General features: G+C 37.1%; 1 protein-coding gene across 8 annotated transcripts in view; it reads right to left on the minus strand.

The window, feature by feature from the left end:
* Window positions 1-3,219: 3,219 nt before the first annotated feature.
* Window positions 3,220-21,074, minus strand: part of PLEKHA7 (pleckstrin homology domain containing A7) — a 152,773-nt gene continuing 134,918 nt past the window's right edge. For 6 of the 8 annotated variants that reach the window (XM_069016858.1, XM_069016856.1, XM_069016854.1 and 3 more), the window contains 11 exons: window positions 19,163-19,271; window positions 18,069-18,307; window positions 17,458-17,646; window positions 17,066-17,183; window positions 16,150-16,229; window positions 15,547-15,747; window positions 12,272-12,424; window positions 9,622-9,755; window positions 8,652-8,794; window positions 5,308-5,416; window positions 3,220-4,081 (listed from right to left, as the gene is read on the minus strand). In XM_069016858.1, coding sequence (XP_068872959.1) covers window positions 5,319-5,416; window positions 8,652-8,794; window positions 9,622-9,755; window positions 12,272-12,424; window positions 15,547-15,747; window positions 16,150-16,229; window positions 17,066-17,183; window positions 17,458-17,646; window positions 18,069-18,307; window positions 19,163-19,271 — 1,464 coding nt within the window. In that variant the 3' untranslated portion in view covers window positions 3,220-4,081; window positions 5,308-5,318. The remainder of the gene's footprint in view (window positions 4,082-5,307; window positions 5,417-8,651; window positions 8,795-9,621; window positions 9,756-12,271; window positions 12,425-15,546; window positions 15,748-16,149; window positions 16,230-17,065; window positions 17,184-17,457; window positions 17,647-18,068; window positions 18,308-19,162; window positions 19,272-21,074) is intronic. The other 2 variants (XM_069016855.1, XM_069016857.1) reach the window with 2 other exon arrangements.

Genomic DNA, 21,074 nt, shown 5'->3' on the forward strand with positions numbered 1-21,074 from the left:
TGTATTAAAAATGCTCTTTAAAATTCCAGAGCTTTGAACTAAAGAAATATCTCAAGAAGTTTTCATGGAAAGTTCATCGTGGTTGGTTCAATTCAGCTGCAGTTAGATGCACCTTTTCAAATAATGGGAAAAAAAAAATGTAAAGGGGTCAGACCCAATCAATACAGTTGTTCAAACAGAATTTCAGGCACTGTGATGTGGAGATTTTTTGTGCTCTTTCTTTGTACTGCTCCACTACGAAGAAAGGTTGCTTTTGCTAGTAGAGCAATAAAAATCTTAGCCTTTTGAATACAGCCAAATAACCAATGGGAATCTTTACCAGGTGTGGAAAATACAGCAACTTTTTCATGTTTTTCTTGCGCACAGCTTTGTTCTTTTTATAACCACGCAGTACATGGGCACACAGACACACACACAGCACAAGCAAACACTTTAAAATACCCACAGACAGACATAAATCAGAGGGGTAACATCACATCCTGCCTTCTGTATCTTCTAAGTTTTGACACCAAGTAAATCTGGTCTTTCTTTCATAGAACATCCAGAAGTTAATTGCTAAGACACCTGGGAAATAGGTGGTTTCATAGAGGGGAACAGATGCTGATATAAAATACATACAGATATATTTGAAGAACTGGAAGTCAGAGGAGTAAATGGTGCAGAGGGAAAAATAATGGTGGAAAGTACCAGAAAGGCTCAGGAGTGCTCTGCTTTCTCACACCACCAACCCTTCCCTCCAAAGGCTGTGGGGTGCCCAGGACCACCATGCTGGGCTTCAAGAGTTTTTCAAAATAGCAGCACTCAAGTTTAGTAACATCCTTCAGTAGCTTTTCCTTCCACACATAAGATACTCTCCAGAAGAAAATCTCTTAGTAGTTTCCTGAGAAACCTATCTACTTTTGGTGGATTTCTTTTTGTTTGTGGGGGGCATTTGGTTGGTGGTGGTGGTTTTTTCCTCCCAAGTGTTCCAAAACAGTCTGGATATCTCTAAGTACTGCTTACCTGTCCAGTCCTTTAAAACAAACAGCTTAATACAGATGTACAAAGACAAACAGTGCTGTAGCTCAGCAGGATTCCTTGCAGCTCAGCAATGCACACCAACTCAAAATAATAGTGAAAAACAAGGGTGGGAGCTGTTGTGCAAGTCCAAAAAGGTCAAAGAGGTGCTACTTAAAATGTCAGGCTGTACTTTTATAAATGCAGCTGGACAGTAAAATTTTAGTAACTTTGGCTGAAGAAATTGAAAACAGCTGTTTATGGGAAGAGAAGTCAGCCTGCAAAATTTTTGCTTGGTATAACATTACAAAACACTAATTAAAAACCAGCACAATCAAAAGAACTGATAATGCTTTCTAATAAGTGAGTTCAATTAGTCCCAAACACTTCACTGTTTAATAGGCAGAGGGGAAAAAAAGGCCACTTTCTGACCAAAATTATATCAATCTGTTAGTAAACTTTTTTTTTTCTAGTCTTAATACTAGGAAGTATCCTGTAACACCTAGAAAAGAGCATGTTGATTAAAAGAAACAGAAGTGGAAAAGGAAATTGACCCAAACCAACACTCTATCCATAGGAAAACTAGCCATTACTATTTAAAAACTAGACCCATCCTTACAAGAGATGGTCACTAAGAACAGCATATTCAACAAAAATTTTGGAAGAAAAATTATCTTATAATTTTTTCCCAAATATGGGATTAACTACAGACATGACCAAAATCTTTAGATCGAGACTGGTTTTGTTGCAAATGTTAATGATGTATCTGCTTAGGGCAAAATCCTTCTCTTCCACGCAAGCTTGAATGAGCAGATTTTGTGTGTGCAATCAAAGGAAAGAGAATGAACATCTCCCCCAACCTGCAGAGCAGCACTGCCTGTACTTCTTTCCCTTCATTGCTTTGTTGTGCCCAACAAAAGCAGGACAAGCACATCTTAAGCAGCTCAGCTCTGAATTTCTGCCACTCACATTCAAAGGCCAAGGACTCAGTCTCAAACATTCGGCCTCGAATTCACACAGTCAACACTAAACCACAGAAATACTTTCAGTTGTTGCTTCCCATTTTGCTTGAGACATTGAATTTCAGAAGACTTCAACATTTCCATTTTTTTCCATCAACCTGGTGTCTTTTGAGGGAACTGCTGCAAAGTCAAACACTGCCAGTGAGCTGCAGCTTTGCCAGTACCCACCACCTTCCCCTTGGCCAACACCCCACTCTTGCTATTCAAGAACAAAGACAGATTTCATCAAATGCTTGGAAAACATTTCTAAAAACAAAAGAAAAGAAACCTCCAACAACAAAAAACAACAACAATAATAATAATAATTATTATTATCATCATTCTTCAAAAGGTAGAATTGGCATAGAGAGAGCCTGATTCAAACCCCAGTGAAATAAATGCAAAACTGGGGAACTTCAATGGGATTTGAAACAAAGAGCAAAATGTGATAAAAGCACAAATGACTCTGGATTTCCAACTACCTGGACACTGATAAGAGAGCAGACAAGACAGAGGCAATAAGAGACAGTTATGTTAATATTTTAATCTGTACATATACCATTTTCCAAACTGTTACATTTTATTTAAATTAATGTTTTCTTGCAAAATATTCATTTATGCTTTCAAAACTTTTTTATAAAGGCAAAAATAAATCATTATTTTGGCAAAAGGTTTTGAAGTTGATACTGGCAGTATTGAGGTAAAATAGATTGCATTAGCTAAATATATACTTTTAAGAATATTTCTGAGTATAGTGTTAATATAATATGATTTGTCTTAAAGTCTGAAACACAAAGGTCAATTCCAAGGGGGTTTTAGCTACTACTTGAATATAAGGAATAAACAAGTTAGTGGTTTCACAAAATACTGCAGAAGTATTTCTCAGTTATTTCTCATCCAGAGCTGAACTCAGCTACTAATTACGTAACATTGGGAAGTTTTTGCATGTCTTGCATTCGATGCATACATAGGGTTTTTTCAAGTATAGTTGCAGCAATTCATTTAATCTTATTTTCTCCTTATTGTAACTACCTCACCCTTTGCCCTATGCATAAGTACAGCACAGAATTCCAAAGTTTGGCAAAGATAAGCACCAGGTGAACATACCTACGAAATTAGCAGGTGCCACATTCCATTCATTTTGCTGTTTCCAGGATAAATACTAGTCAATATGTCATTTTGTAATGTCTATTGAAAAAAAAAATCAGAAGAAAAATACATATTTACTAGCCAAATGACACACTATAATTTTTTATTGCTTACTCCACATATTTTAATTAAAAATCATCTTCTTTCACATCTCAACTTTCAAAAAAAAAAAATTTGTTAGCTGTTTGTTACAGATGGGGCAGCACTACTGTCAAGGGCAACCTAACAAATTGTGGATTGATACCAGCAAGTTAATCATCTGGGATCAAAAAAAAGGAAATGGGAGTTAAAACTGGCTTTCATTATGGCTTTCTTGGGAAGTTTCTGCTATACAGTGGTTACTAATACTTAGCAATTCAAGCTAACAGTTCTTCCAATGGATTATTTAATGGGCAAAAGGGTAGGTGATTAACTCTATAAAAATATTCAATCCAAAACACCCCTTCACCAAACCTGTAACCTGCATTAGCTCTATCCATACCCTATGAATGTGCTTCTAGGTTTGTTCAAATTTGAGGGGGTTTTGTCACAAAACTTTACAATGTGCATCTGAGCCTGGGGGGGAAGTAACAGCATTGTTTAGTATCTATGCAAGAAGTGTCTTTTAAAATGAATTCAACCCTTGATTAAAAAAAAAATCTAAAATACATCGTTCTAAAAATACATTGTCAGTATTTTACAGAGTTTATTAAAAGTGCCGTTTATTCGTATAAAAAGTGTGAACTAAACCGAAGTAAATAAAAAATGATTTGCAGTTCTCTTCATTTTCATAGAAAATCCCCCTATTGTTCTCTGAATGTCTTTCCAGAAGAAGGTGTCATCAGCCAATGAGTATCTCCACAGAAATCTGGAAAAGAATCTCCTCTGTCTTCCATGAGGGGTCACAAGGTGGGATTTGCCTCGAGTCTTACGTCAGTGTTCACTTACTGCTTTGGCTGGTGTGAAGGAAAACAAAACATGGTTAAATATTGAAGGGAGTCAACCAAAGCCAAGCAGTAAGCAATTGCTGGAAACCTTTTTTCTAAGCCTTTTGCAGTTTCACAGAAGGAACAATTCATACAGACACATTAAGAGAACAATTATCTCATGATGCCACTGATGCTCAAGCTCTGGTGTCCCCTGCATGGTGCTGGTTTTAAAACTACTTTCTTTTTCTGAAGAAAATGTAAGTTTATATCATTATCTATCTGTAAGTGTATATCTATGTGTATATATTTGTACAGACATGTGCTAGACATGTTTTTAAGTCAGTCTGGAATCACAGAATGGTTGGGGTAGGAAGGGACCTCTGAAGGTCAGCCCCGGCCGCCTGCTCGAGTCTCTGGCACTGGACAATTGCTTGAGTTACTCACACAACCCTCTTTACTACTTCAACTCTGCTTTATCTTCTTGTTCAACTTCAGGCAATAAAATTAAGCCAAAGGAAATCAGAAAGGTGAGAATAATATCAAAGCAAAATATGGATGCATAGCAAGTGTCTTAACTAGGGGCACTTAGCAGTTGCATACAATATTTACACCTTTTCCTGTTTCAAACAGGGAAAACTCTGCAAATCCTATTGAGATACAAATCCAGATGGGTTTTTTTTGTAAGGACAACAAAATTATCACAATTTTAATACCTGAAGTAGCAAAATAACTTAACCAGAGACAACAACCAACCTTCTGCTAACATGATCCAATGAAAGGCATGATCAAAGTCAAACACAACATTGCAGAATTAGTTACAAAGGGCCAAATCTTCAGCTCAGCTAAGACTCCGATGCCAGCTCATGTGTAGGATACCAGCCCACAAAGGAAACCCCTGCTTGTACAAGGGTGTACTTTGGATTCTCTCTTTATATGCCCTGTGCAGCCACCAGAGTACAGAGGCTGCTGAAAACCTGGCCCCCTGTCACCCAGAGCACAGATGTCTCCTCCCTTCACCACAGCAGGAGTGAGGAAGCACCTCACCTGCAGAGCAACAGCATTTATCTGAAGACTCCATCAGCCCATGTGTTAGTTCATTAGAAGCAGTATTTACAAGAATGAAAGGTTTCTGAAAAACTAGCTGCATGCTTTCATCTGGATGTAATTTTGGTTTAGTAAAGAAGTTAAAATTTAGCAAGCCACAGCACAGGCACGGTGGCAAATCAGGCATGCTGAAAGCAGTTAGTTCTTACTTGGAAGGTGTTTAAACAAATGTGTAGTGAAATCCATTGCTTAGGGGGGAGTGAGGTGGCTGTGGTACAGAAGGTGAGGGTGCTTTGGGTGGATAGGTCAACTGCTGAGCTAGAAGGGATCACACACAGGAATTAGGCTGCACAATCAAACATTCACATTATAAACGGAGCAACCTTAATTTTCTACAACATGAATAGGGAACCTGATTAGCAATGAATGAGGTGCTACACTATTTTAGTCACATGAAACACAATGTAAACAACAACATTTCTACCTGCTGCTTTTGTCTACCCTTTGCATAAATTAAACAAATAAAGATTCCTATTTGGATGAGAATATGGACAACCTATCTCAAGATGAAGTTTTACTGGAACATTATGAAGGCACACAACACTGATACACTCTCATCAGCACTGCTTTTAAAGCTGAAGCTCTGGACCAGCACCTAGATTTGCTAAATTGATTTCAAGACTCACTGAGGCTGTACAGGTTTTCAACATTTCCTTTGTTATATGCCAGTAAGCAGAAACAAAAATAATATAGAGAAAAATAATGCTTAAAAAATTACATATGTGTATAACATTTTGCTTAGTGCCATGCATGATACAGTAAATACATTTTCATATATCTCAGCTTGAAAGTACAGGATAAAGAATACAATGATTAAAACTATCCTTGTTTATAAACCAGAGTAATAGTAGAGTATTAGAAGACAATAATCATAAAATTGAAGAAATTGGAACTCAATCTAAAATTCTGCTTTTATATTTAGGAGGGCCAAAGCATACAATGTAGGAAATGACTTCTTAATACTCTTGTATTTGACTTTAATCTTCCAGATTCTTGGCATGATTTCTACTCAAAAGGCTGATTTCTTATTAGGAACACAGGAAACTCTAAAGTGGCACTGTTAGATAAATGTACAATTTATCTTAAAAGATTTAGAGTAGCATAATATCCTAACATAATTGGTTGCCCTGAATAATAGGCAAAGTTAAACTTCACAGTCTTTTCCATAAACAAATCTTTGTAAAAAAAAATCTAGATAATTAATTTGGGATTTTCAGATACGGTCTGCTTCATCAACAAGGAGCAAACGATAACCCACACTTCAAAAATCAAACTACAAAAATAAGAATGTGAAGGAATCTGTAATATGAGACTACATGAGAATGTCCAATTAGCTGTGCAAAGTGTCAAATGCTTTTCTTTTTAATCACCTCAGATCATCAGAAATTAGGCCATGCCTAAAAAACCTGAATTCTTTTCTGGTTTGTAGATTTTCTATTTCTATTAAAACCAAACTACTCTTGGTTTTGGGTTTTTGTTGTTTTTTGGGGGTTTGTTTTTGTTTTTTTGAATACCATAAAGGTCTTTGCTTTTAAAGAAGTAAGAAATAATTGAAATCAAAGCAAGACATATTTCAAGAAGTGAGTTTTTGAGGTACAAGTGTGGCAATAAAAGCTGTGCACAAACATAAAGGTTTGGGATTCCTTAAAAACCTTAGTCTTTGGCTACTGTGTTAGGGTTTCTTTAACTGAAAGACAAGAGGCAGCTGCTGTGCCTCACAAGGAAAATTAAACTCAAACTTATCTCGCAACTGACTGCAAATTTTCTGAAGCAACACTTAAACATTTCAGCCCCAATACACACTTTAATTCCCTCTTTGAGGAAAACGAAAGAATTAAGAATATTTTTGTGGTTACATATACCTAAAATGTGATGGGTCACACTTTTGAGATAATTACAACATAAAAAAATTAAAATATATAATTAAAAAGCCTGTAGTAATGAAATGTGTACTACATTCACTACACAATATTTAAAAGATCAAACCTATTTCAGTACTGTACCATTGCTACAAGTTCAGGCACACCCAGAAGTAACTTAACTGGCCCCATGAAGACCTTTGAGTAGGGCAGGCACTCTGCTCTTGTTGTACTGACACAGAGGAGTAATTTCAAGTACTGGCTGTGTTCATCTGGGCTGACCTTAGCCCAGATGCGTGACCTTTTCCCAGCAGAAGCTAGAAATTGAGTGGCAAAATGCTGCACTCGCTCATACATCATGAAAGAAATTCCCATTCCATAACCAAAGGATTTGGGTACCTGTTACAAGGTTCTGGTCACTGGAACTGGGATCAAAACGCCTGTGAAAAAGCCCTTTTGATACACTGATGGCCTGAAGGTCCACAAGGTTACTCCTCAAATGCTCCCATGATCTTACAATTCTGTTCTTCTGTTTGTCTGGTTTAGCTTTATAATGCCTGGCCTCCTCAGCAAATCACTTTATTCCTGCCAGTCAGTTAAATTACCCACAGAAATTCTGAAGTCTCAAGATTCCTATCTTGAAAAAGTATTCCATCCCCTCAAAATGCCATTCCCCTCAGGTTTAGCTGGCACTGCATCCCTGAGTGTACAGCCACATTCAATCAACGCTCTGTTACTGCAGATGCACGTTACGCACTCCAATATTGGAATAATCTGTCTTTAATGGGAAGGTCTTAAGGGCTGCTGTGGCAAGAGCCATAAGTTTAAACTGACAACTTCAGATGAGAAATGTGCATATTTTTTCTCCATCATAGTTGAAGTTTCCATTATTTCCGTTCTCCACTGGAACAGTGAATGGTGCCAGTTATAAATGGCCAGTCAGATACTTGGGGGAATCACTGCTGCATGGATTAGTGTGTGATACAAATCTCTTGACATTTCTTACTTATTTCAACTATAAAGCAATCAAGAGTGAAATTATCACTTTTAGCAACATATTGAAAATGATCTATTAATTTCCAGGCATCAAGCAGAATTCATGCACAGCTGTCTTGCTCTGACCTCTCACCCTGGTCACCAGACACAAACATGCTAATCCCCATTTTACAAGGTCTTTTTCAGCCTGTTGCCACACAGCTCAAGCTGCAAATGATTGTAGCCTAATCTCAATCACTGGACCAGGGAATCTTTCTCTTAAAAAAAATATTTAAAATCCTCTTTTCTTGATTTTTTGAAGTCACGGATCAATTTACTTTTAAAAATGAATACAGAAATATTTGATTTAATATAATTATAGAGAATCAAAATGTTAATTTTTTTAGCACTATTAGAGCAAGTTTCCAAGTTCTAAACTTATTGACCATACTATTTTGCCCCTTTATCCTGTCCACTGGAGGCCAAATATTCAATGTAAATCATTAGCCCCTCTCCATTTGTTACCTACATGCACTCTTCACTATTTCGAATATGAATTGACTAAAACTTTCTCTTATGCCAGGAATTCAGCAACAATCCCACACAACTTGAGAAGCTGGTAAGAAATAGCTGTTATTTTGTAAATAACTGAGCATTACCTGCTACCTCCTTGCTCCTCTGAGAGGCTTCAGAAGCCAGAGCGTATGAAATGGTAATGATGCGCTCCTGCTCCTGCAGCTGTGAATCTAAATCAATCGAGTTGTGTTTGTCCTGGGCAACAGTAGGCTGCAGATTGTGCATACTGGGGGGAAAGTGAAAAACAACATTAACATTTGCAAACATCAAGAATCCACCATGCAGATAAGAACAAGCTTGGATTCAGACAGCAGTTTTCAGATCTCATCTATCAAGCTCCCTGTTTTATTGTCGTTCTTTAAATAGGGTTGATGTTGTATGCAAATACCTACAGCACATGAAAAAATGGCACAGCCACCACACATGCAGTCAAAATTTCTGCATAGCCTTAAGAACATCTGAAAGTCCTTTGTTGGAAATATGCTGTTTAAATAAAAGCACTACAAACGTGCTATTTATTTGAAGTTGTTAGTAAAATTCCTTTCTAGTGCTCAAAGGAAAAGGAAATAACCTGGTGGTCCTTCAGGCTGCACCCCTTCCAAAGAGAGAACAGATCCTTGACAAATCAAATTCTTGAAACTGAATGTTCAGCTGACTCTATATTAGCTGTAAGTAGCCAAAAGTGTTGTTTCACAACTCCAGCTCTCTGGGGACAACAGAAACTTGCTCTCATGCTGACTTTTCTTCTGCTTTTGGCCAGATTCATGCCTTTCGTTTCCTTCCTCCTAATTCTCATCTACAAGTTGGTTGGTAAGGACTCACTACTACTTTAGTACTCTCTGAACAAGAAAATGGACATACACAAAATTCATCATTATCTCTTGACCTTGTTTTGAAAAGCAGCTCTAAGTATACTACAGAAATTCTGAGCACATTTTCTCAAAGCCACATGGTACATTCAGGTAACAGAAATTAAGATTATTTTATGATGTTAGTTCTCGATATTTAACATGAGCCCTTGTGTAAGATTTGGAAAAAAACCTAAAACCTAACCTTGATTTAGTAAGAATATTCTTTATCTTTTCTGCTTTCCGCTGCCTTGCTGCCAGTTCTTCTGTAGAAAGGGGCTCTTCTGGCTCCAGCTCAACATAACGTTCTGGAATTACAACCTTCTCAGGTTTTGACAACTGTAGAAAGAAAGCAAGCATCGAGTTTTCAATAACAAAGACTTGAAAGAAATTGAGATAAATCCTCCTCAATGGGAGAACACAGTGAAAAGAATAAAGCATGGATTTCCACAGTCAGTACATGCACCTGATGCTAAACACTCCTTCTGAACTTCTAGCTGATGCCCTTTCAACAGTGTCTTTTCCCTCTGACTCTTTTTACTTCAGAAGATAGACTGAACAAATATTAAAAGGGATTACAGAAGCAATCAGAATCAACAGAAAACATTTTTTAAGCTCAGACTTAGAGCCTAAAGTAGGACACTGCCTCAAGCTCTTACAGTAGAAAGAAGCAACCACTAAGAGTGGTTGGCTGGACAACCTGAGATATTAATGCCATTATATTTGTGTCATGCCAGCCAGAACTTCCTACAACTGAAAGGAAGTATCACCTCAAGTTTTAACCTAGGGTCATTCTTCTGAGACTGGATAATTTTCTGTGAGCAGCAGAAGGAAACAAAAGGCAGAGAGAAATACACTACACTGTGCAACTGTAACAACACATTACATAAACTAATTCTGTAGACTGAAAATTGTAACACGATTGCATGAAAGCCAGAAACAAATTTTTACTAGGATCCACTATTTTGTGGGAAATTTTCTCTCCACCCAACAAAAATAAAGTTTACAGACCTTGAAAACCAATTCTTATTATACAGAACAGACTGGTTTTGAAAACAAAAATAGAGAATGTGTGAATAAATGGAAATAAGTAAAGGAGAACAATTTTTTTTCTTCTTCTTCTTGGAATTTTGTTAAAACACTCATGAGGCAATGAGTTTTCAAAATTCAAAGTTTTCAATGAAAATTATCCTAAATTTTTTCACCACTGACCTTGGCTCATGCTAATTCGATGGATTATGTAAAGTGGCCTGACCTAACCCCTGGTGCTTAGGCTCAGTAATTCACAGGCAATCGAAGGCCAAGAGCACACACTGACACACACAACTATAGTAATTAATTAACTATATTAAAATCACAGCCTCAAGTTTTTATACTTCCTTCTCAAGAAACACAAAGCCTGTGCTTCCAGAAAAATCCTAATTTTTCCACTACACTTCCCTACTTTTGAATCCAACTCCTCTGTGGAGGTTTAGATACAGACATATAAGTGTATCCCTCTCTCCATACTGTATCTAATCTAAATTAGCTCATCCTGTCACTTTCAGAATAACAGACCCATTAATCATGTGAACAGCAGATGGATTTCCTTAAAGGTACAACTGAGTATGCTCCCTTCTGAGGCACAGAGGTACCTCAAACACAGAAGTGCCTGCCAGGTGAAGAGGATGGCCACATGAAATGGAAAAGAACAAGGCCAGGCTGGATGGAGCTCTGGTTCAGTGGAAGGTGGCCCTGCCCATGGCAGGAGGCTGGAATTAGACAACCTTTAAGGTCCCTTCCAACACAAACCATTCTATGATTCTAACCAGGTAAACTGAGAAAGAAGCTTTACACTCAGAGCTTCGGACCTATTTCAATTACTCTGAAGCGGGACAGAAATGCCTATGAGCAAAACTGTCTCCTATCCAAGGCTTAAAGGAAGTACAAAGCGATTCCCATAGCCCTGAAGGCCTTCTGGAAAAGAAAAATTAATAGCAGAGTGCAACAAGGAAAGGCAGTAGAACAGAAGTTATCTTCTGTTTCTGAAGTTTACAGAAGCACTGTATTTTCTGTAAAAATCATACAAAGATTAACAGAAAGATGCATTCATTCAGAGTTCAACAGGCAACGACTCACAAAGTAAACCTTTTACAAATATCTCTCTCTGTAAAATGATACTCTGCCAACAGCTTTCAGAAGAGCACAGGTGCTTACTAGTCTAATTATCATTAATAGTTTTACTGGTTTGCCATCTCCCGTGGCACTTAACACAGCACAAGGTACCCCCTGAAGCCTTTCCACTTGCTGTGTTCTCTCCTTCCCACCAGATGGCTCAATCGCATTTCAAACCAACATTTGCTCGGTTACTGGAGCTGAGAAAAGACCTCGTGCCCAGAACACCAAGCAGATCATTCCAAAAGCTGACTGAAATATGTTTTCTGTTCAAGCCCAAATAAAGCAGTGATTCCTCTTCTCTATCATCTTTTGCCAGTCAAAATTAAGAGCAGTAAGGTAGCTCTGGGGAACTTTTCCTTCATTCCTCTTTCTCATTTTTAAATACTCCTTGTGTTGTCTTCTCATCTTTTTTTCCCAAATTATAGAACCTTCCCTAAGTTAATTGCTCTTTCCTTTATAAAGCCTGAGCTATATACTTCAAAGAGTAGAGCCAACTTTTCAATTTCTTCTCTCCACTAGAGCACAATACAAACACAAACATTGCAAAGGTGCCAAAAAATTTTTAGTACCCGAAAGACTCCTTTTAGTTCAAACTTCCAGCTAACTTCTGAAAGAAAGGATGAGAATCCACTGCCGAAAACTTAGAAGGGTTAATGTTTTGGGACAGAGATTAGGAGGCAAAAGATTGTGAGCATTACCTCTCTGCTGATATCTAAATCATAGTCTTGAGGCTCCAGGTCAGTCTCTGTCACTGCTACTGGCTGAACTTTTAACCATTCATTTTCATCCTTGTCTTCTCCACGAATTGCCCTCTCAAGTAACTGCAAATCAAATTCTTGCTCTCGTTTCCACTGGTAATAGATACAAAACAATTAACAGCATTCAGCCATACTGCCAAATTCACCATATAGCAATGTACATTACTACTGCTGCAAACGCTGCACTGCTGAAAGAGTCAGCAGGGCAAACCCTAAACTGACAAGAGAAAGAAAATACAACTGCATTTCTTGGTACATACGGGTGGGAGTTTTGATTTCTAGTTGTGCTGTGAGGAATTCAGAGTACTGTTTAATTTTACACGTTCAGTAGAATTAGATTCTAAGAAATTTATCAATCCCAATTTTACATTTGCTGATTAACATGGAACCAGCTACACACAAACATCTTTGGGAGCACAGGTATCACTACCAGCAAGCCTACAGACTGACAGATTAGTCCTTGGCATTGCAAAGATGCAGTGCTATGTGGTTCTGAATCACTACACAGAAAGGCTACTTACAGTGCTGGTTGAGAACCACAGCTTGAAAATTTTATGTATAATAAAATAATACCTACTGTTTAAAGTTGATAATACTTTGTGTATTAGTGTTAACTGGTCTTGAATTAAAAACTAATTAACTTTTAAGCTCTTCAGACTTTACTGAAAGCAGAGTCCAGCTACCTGCAAAAGTCTTTCACAAGGTCTTTAAAAGGTAAATATTTAGCAATATAAATCAGAGCTATTAAATATTTATTGATATTTAAATTTAGCATATTTAAACTAAGCTGCATAATGCAGAGTACCCAAAATCACTGCACAGTAGTCCCTTCATAATACACATAATACAGTTACATATAAACTCACACTTAAGGACACTACCAATACCTTTTTGCTCAAAAAAATTAAGTTCAGTTGTAGCATCATTCCACCCAGTAGATCTGAGCAACTTTACCATACAGGATATTAAAACCAGTAGGAAAAAGAAGGGACAAAAACAACAACGACAACAAAATTATCTCCTCAAGGTTTTGAGGGAATCAATAGGAGAATGTGCCACTTCTATGTTTCTTAAAAACATCTCCAGTATTTCTGGTACAAATCTTTGGCTTGTTTTGGATGAAGTTTGAACTCCACAAGAAGTCCTTAGACTTCATTATGCCATTTGCATTAATAAATCTAATTGAAACCTATTCATGCACAAGCTCTCAGAATTCACTCAGAAGATAAGTATCTTCCATGTATATTAAAAAGTTAAGTAGGTAAAAGGCAATTACATCTCAAAAATTAATATGTTACAGAATTCAAAAGAGAAAAGAACATTTTCTCATATGAGTACTCCAAACTCATTCTTCTACTCATATTCGAACCAGGCCTGATTGATATAGTATATTTTAAATACACCGTATCATTTTCAAGTTGTTATTGTATATAGGTAAGAAAAACATCAAACCATTCTTAAGAAGCAGTACTTTTATTGGCTTTGATGTTGCAACTTTTACATGGAAAAGGCATTGTATATAACAAATGAATTCATGTACTGTGATCAATACTTAAAATGTCATACTACACTTGAGAGCTGACCAATTAAAAATTAGAATTACACATACAATGTATGTTTAAAGCAAATGTTACACACTGAGCAGCACTTCAATTATACATTTAACTGTTTGCCATTTTGGCTGCTAAATAATTGTAATGCTGTAAGTAATTGTGCTATCAAACATGCTCTTGCATATCAAAGCCCTATAGGTACAAGAGAGGACCTCTACAAAACATTACTAGGGCTGAAAAACTCTATTTTAATTCTTTACAGCAAGAAAAAGACCAAGATGGCACCCAAATTTATAAATAAAGTGTTTGCCACAAATGTTAATAACGAGTGTCATGAAAATGTTTCGACTTGTGTTTGTTATGTGAGTCAGAAAACATAAGAAGCTCAGATGTATTTCTTCCAATTAAAGTATGAAAGTAACAGTGATACTACAGTACTACAATTCCCAAACATTATGCACTGTCTTTAAAAAAATCTGTGATTGCAAAACAGAAGACAAAACAGATGAATGTCTCCAAGCAGTGCACTCGTATTTACTGGGAAAGTAAATACAAATAACTGGCTGCAAATTAGTGCTACAGAACAGTGGGAATGAAAAGCTGAATATTATAAGGTTTTTTTAATGCCAGCAATTGACACACATGTACTAAATGCAATTAAGCCTGGTAAAAATTGAGTAGTCCAGTTAGAAATTTTAAAGTAACTACAAAATTCTGCAAATTAAAATCAAGCAAATTAAAAAAAAAAAAAAAAAAAAAAAGAGGCATTAGGTATGATGAGTGACGGATCTAAAAGCAAGAGATCTTGTGCAATGAATTAGGTAAAACAATGTGATCATTCTAAAGCTCTAGTGGATCAAATAAAAAAATAAATTAAAAGACCACAGCATAAGTGCAATTACAGTACAATCCTGGTTTAGCACCAAGTGAGCAACTGGGTAACTTCACCAATTAGAATTGCTTTGGTTAGTATCCAAAATGTATCATTATAAACTTATCATCTGCACAGCATTTACTCTTAGAATGCAACAAAAATACTTTTCTTCAGCAGCTTAAATTTGAGCCTTATTAGAATATTCTACATTTTGAGCTTTAAAGAAGAATTTGTATCAATTAAAATACATTAGCTCTCACATAAATTCCTAATCAGCACGATTTATTTTAAAACTGGTTATCCATTTATCATCTTTTTAAAAGAGAACAAACAAACACCACCTTGGTCTGATATCACCCCCGACTATCTTGCAGGCTAATTTATGAACTAAAAGGAAAAATACCCATGGTGAGAAAGAACATTCTAAAAGGCCCATTCCATTATGAAGCAGTTTTAAAACTGTACAAGCTTCTGACACTTTCTAAATACAATTCCAATTAAAAAAAAAAAAATCATGGCTCTGAAATCACCCCAATACACTGGCATCTCCACTCATCACTAACCTCTGACCAACTTACCTGCTGAACCTGCTACATTTACCTTGACTACGAGTAAAAAAGATCATCTATTCCTCACACTCTCCGAACTCATTTGATACCACAGAACACTAATTTAATTGGACTAGAAGCATCACACACGCTCAAGTGAAAGTGCTTGCCAGGGGGAAAATAAAAGAATAAATCCAAAGATATTTTTAGTTTAGTCCTTTTAAGGCATATCTAACATACTGAGCCTACGTCTGCAGACACGGGCCTGATGAAAGACCGAGATGAAACAGGCTGCCTTTCTCCTTGGCTAAGAGTTCTCTTGCGTTCCCGCACTAATGCCTTCTGATGTCTCTTCATTCTTTCTAGCTGCTCCTCTGCACTCATCTTGCCTCTTTGGTGGTCTCCAGAGTATAAACGTTCCAAGGCACTCTTTGGTCTCTCCTGGAGAAGTCACAAGGCACACAAAACACGTTGTAATTAATACTTTATAAGAAGTATACAAAAAAAATGAACTCCTTCTCCTACCTCATTACTAAATTTTATTCTATTAACTTTGCATTTCTTAGCATATTTAAACTCTGTATTTCCTATTAGTAGTGTTGATTTTTGGTTCTAAACCTTGTTTTATAAATCTATTTGAAATGCAGTAAGTTGTTTGTTTGTCCAGTTCATTTAACAAAGTGAAAAACTGGGAGACTTCATTAGATCACAGTTCTTGGTCCTCTCCCAGGCTACTATAATCCCAATTACAAAAAATATACTACTGCTACACAAAATATACTCTGGGCTTAACTATTTCAAGCAGTTCAAACAACTGCCTTCAGAAGTTTATTTAAAACTTACCTTGGACCTATCCCTTCGAAGTGTTGCAAACGATGAAATGGTAGATGACTGGTGCAATCTGGAAGTTGATCCAGACAAACCTTTACAAGGAAAAAGAGAATGCCTTAAAACCAGATGACAGACAAAGAAAGTGTCAGATTTTTTTAAAATATTATTATACTGTTTCTGTGGCATTTGGGTTACTATTTTAGCTCACATTTTGCAATTCAGAAGATCATGAGAGGCATAAAATTTCATTTCAGCCGAACATAATGCATTTCAGGTCACTACTGATCAAAATTCAGAAAATCTGTAATAATTTAGAAGCTTATATTAAATGAGGGATGGGCTGAACTCAGCTGTACAACAATAAATAAACTGTATAAATAATCACATCTATTAAGAAAATAAAACCTTAACATTCACAGCTAGAAACAAAAGAAATAAGAAGCGAATGGCTAAGAAATTATTTGCTTTTGGCCCAGATATCATCTCTGTTCATTTGTGAAACAGTTACAGGATTATAGCACAGTGGGGATGGAGTGTCAAGTCAGATGTAATGTTTGGGGCACTACATTCATATTCTTTATCGGTTACATTTTAATGGCATTATAAATGTTTTAAAAATACTTAAGAGTTTGCAAAAAGGTAGCAGAGAAATCATGAGGAAAAATAACTCTTAATATAAGGGACATTCTAATAGTTAATTCCATGTTTTGCTATGGGTTTTTTTAAGCCTTATATATTAAGTTGCTTTGCCAAAGGCTGCTTGTCTGTAACAGCACCATTAAAATGCACAAAATCTCTAGACTTTCCCTGTATAGTTTATCTAAAAACAGTGATCTGGTCATAAAGATCATCTCCAGGAAATCCTACAAAGAAAAGTTCCTATACAGACAGTACTGTTAAAGATCAACTCCATAAATTCCTGGCTTACCACGGGTAGGTAATGTCTGGTATCCACTGTCAGGGCTTATTAAAGCACTGGAAGGGTGGCTGAGGTCACCCCCTATCATTGCTAGTTCTGGTTCACTCATGTATGAACGCAGTTCCACCTATACAGAAAAATACTCATCAGCTCAAATGAAATCACAGACAGCAAGTCTTAATAATCCTAAAACAAATCCTAAATCTTTGTTTCTGGATTACTACATCTCTCTCTGCCATTATTATATGGCATAGATCTCTCACGATCATTATTATCTCTCTGCCATTCTATATCATGATTACTTTATTAAAGGTCCATATAGTTTACAGACAACAATAACATGTTTTATCCAAGGTTCCCATATCTTTGAAGAGCAGGTGTACAGGTGTGTGAGTGCTCACCCTGTAATCTCCATTTACATACTGGCCGAGTTCTCTGTCTCTCTTTCTCTCGTCCGACTGACGTTTCAGGCCCCGCACCGAGGTGTGTCTGATGACAGTGGCTTCTCTCGGGAGGGGTGGGACAGCTGGTGGCTGATCCTCAGGACTGTACAGCTGAGGGAGAGGAGGTCTGGGCGGTGCTTCATCTTCCTGGGAATAGGAAAGCACAGGGATTTGGCAAACAGCATGAACACAGTCTGGCATAAACTGGAAGTTCATTGCATTATATGAATTATTCATGACTGCTTCAGCATGCTCTCCTCTGTCCACACCAGAAGCTTGAGGCTTTAAGGCCCAAGCAAGACCCAAGAAATCAACCACAAAGCATTTCCAAGGAAGGCTCTGAATATTAGTATGTTCTAGGCCAGTCTGTGACACCCTACAGGAGGCTCCAGGTTATGCACGAGCATTGTGCTGCAAGCGCCACTTCTCAGCTCCAACAAGAACACCCCAAGTGCCTCCCTGTTGTGCCTCCAACACTGCGTGTGCTTCCTAACCACGACACCTCCACTGCTCCTGACAGAAGGGAAATGGAAACACTGCTGAAAGAATCTCACAAGAGCAGTACTTACAACCTTTGGCTTGAGCTTGACTGGTGACTGAAGAGGTGGCTCTATTTTTTTCAGCTGCTGTGCTTGGTGCTGTGTCCTGGTCTGGAAATAAGGCTGTGGATACAGCCTAACCTCCAGAGGGGATTTAACTGGACTGCGTGGAGGGCTCTCGGGGACTGAAAGTTTGCTCTCCACAGTAGCAAGGGAAGCTGGTAAGGAAGGCACTGAAGACTGAGAAAATGAAGGCACTGTTTTTCTCTCTAGGGGAAAAATACACAAAAAACATTTCTTGATAAGGATCTAGCAAGTCTTCAGGCCAAAAATAAAACCACATAGTTCAATATCATCCCATAAAGCTCCTGGTAGAGTACAGTGGGAGCAAAGGGAGGAAAAGCCTGGGAATCATATGAAATCAGTCTATAAGCTGCATCTGGCCCCATGCCACAGATTCCTGAAGTTGCCTACAGATCTAGACCATCTCAGAACTATTTTATCTCTGTATGTAAAAGGTGAGCAAAGATACCTTAAATATAAAGTGAATTTTGCTGTAGGTGTTACCAGGCTCTTGCTATCCCAATGCATTAGGTCTTGTCTTTGAAACACAATAAAGCCACTGAAATGCAGACCACACAGACTTTCCCTTCTTCTCTTCCAGATGTTGCTCTGCCCACTAAACATCTGCCTGAAGAGGGAGGGGAAAAGCAACTGCAGCAAGGACAGTTGGGCAGAATCCAAGTGGAAAAAAAAAGCAATAAATCCAGAGAAGAGCTCCTGGACAGGATGCAGAACAGTTACCACACTGGTAAGGGCCTGGCATGTGACAGAAACCACTTCTGCAACTTGAAGAATTTAGCCCATTGTTGTTATTGCTGTTCCCTTTATGGCTTGTTACATTTTAGTGCCATTGGTATGTGAAAACAAACAACAAAAATACTTTGTCACCTCAAGTAAAGAAACACCAAGTTAATGTGCTCAGTCAACAGAGATTTCTGACACACTCAATAGCAGAATTAACTGGATTTTCTGCAGCAGAACAAACTTCCAGATTATGTGCACAGATCCAAAGACTCAGTTGCATTGGTACATTTTTTATTTCTTCATCATGTTCTCCTTACCTGGATTCTTTATAGAGTCTACTATGGTTTTGTAGTTTGCTTTATTTGCACTCAAGCCAGCTGTAACATCTTCAATTCTCCACAAGTCTTTTTGTATTTGTGTTTTCTCCTGGTGTTTGTAGTAAAAGAAAAAAAAAATTACTTACACCTCATTTTTAATTTATTATGGGCCTTTCCGTCATTTGATACCAAAACCAAATCACTATTTCAGAACTTACATGAAAACTTAAGAGTTTAGAAATGAGTTAAATAATTATTTTTAAATAAAAATTAAAAAAAAAACAAAGAACAACAAACATATCTTGCCCATAAAATTTATTAGAGCATTTTCTGACTGTTGGAAGACTTCTTACAGAAGACAGGGGAAAAGAGACAAGTCTATATTATTTCTAGAATATTGTCCAGACTACAAAAACATAGTTTAATTTTTAACATAAAATGAGCTTCTAGAACCCATTAATTTGAACTTGGTTCTTAAATCTTATAATTACCAAACTTAAGACTCTTAAAGCAGCCTTACAAAACATCTTAACACATTTAGGGGAAATATGCTGTAGTAAAAAAGCAAAAAAACAAACTCAGAAGTGCTGACAATTTCAATTTCTGCTTATATTTGAGTTGTTAGCCTACTGGCCATGATGTACTTCAGGTTAAAACAATATATTGCTGCTGTTCCAGGATTTAGTCTCATCTTGCATCCTATTTCCTTTACCAAGGCTTTCCAGGAGGAAGGAAAGAAAGAAAGGGAAGCTTTGTCTACAGGCTGGACTTTGCCTTTAAGTGCATCTCGCAGCCTGGCTCCTGAATGCACCATTTCAGTCATTCCAATCATCTTAAATAGCTGCTGCCATCTAATTAATTAAAGCCTGGTAACCCCCCCTGACTTCAAACATTTGCATCAAGAATAAACTTTGTAAAACCAATACTATTAAAGAAAGCAAAGGCAGTGAAACACTTAAGAATTGCTTACAAACTGCTCAAGAACTCTAGAAATCCATCACCTCCCACGAGCTGCAAAATAGCTACTAATTAATCCTATAAGGCTGAGGGTGAAAAAAAACTTCAGTAAAAGCTGTTACACCTCATAGAGCTAAGGAAGGCATATAAATTGCTTTCCACTTTCTGTCTTAAATCAGGAAATATGTTCAGCCAGGTTACAGATCAGCAAACAGGGTGCCAAGAACACAAACATTTAAATGATGGAGAATGTTATTTGCCTGTAGTAAACTCACTCGATAGATGGGACATATCTTGAAAGATTGTCAGGCCACAAACTATAAATTTGCACATTTCATTTCATTTTTCTGAGATTAATCATACTACAAGGAACCAAATGATGGATTTACAATAATCAAGCCTCAGACTAGTGAAAAAAACACTACATCACACCGAAAATCCTGCTTCTGAAACCACTCAGAAAATGTTTGATTAGCAATGTAGAAAAGCCAGATCTTTTAATATTATTTCTTCCCATTACTTAAATATTGATGTGAAGAGAATATTTTAGATCTAAAATGGACCAGGGCTGAATGATAAGCAGATGAATTAATTTTAAAATTATGAAAGCCGAGATTGCTGTTTACAGAGGGGTATAAATATACTTTATTGGCAAGCATGAAAAGGTAACTTGGAAAGAAAATTTTATTTCTCTAACTTCCTTCAAACAGAAACATAATTTAGAATGACATAAAACCAGAGAAGAAACATCAACTAAAAAGTTACCACTGATAAAATAACCTATCTCAGTTAATTTCAGCATGCCCAGATCCTCCCCAAACCTTAAGCAAAGACAATTGAAGCTACATTCTAAAAAGCAAGATTTACTCTGACCAAGCTACTCGAAACATTTAGGTTTTAACCTCTTAATTAATGCTACACAAAAACAACATCAGTGGTCTCCTACAGCAACTTG

The sequence above is a fragment of the Aphelocoma coerulescens genome, chromosome 5 (genome assembly GCF_041296385.1).
Source record: "Aphelocoma coerulescens isolate FSJ_1873_10779 chromosome 5, UR_Acoe_1.0, whole genome shotgun sequence".
Taxonomy (NCBI): Eukaryota; Metazoa; Chordata; class Aves; order Passeriformes; family Corvidae; genus Aphelocoma; species Aphelocoma coerulescens.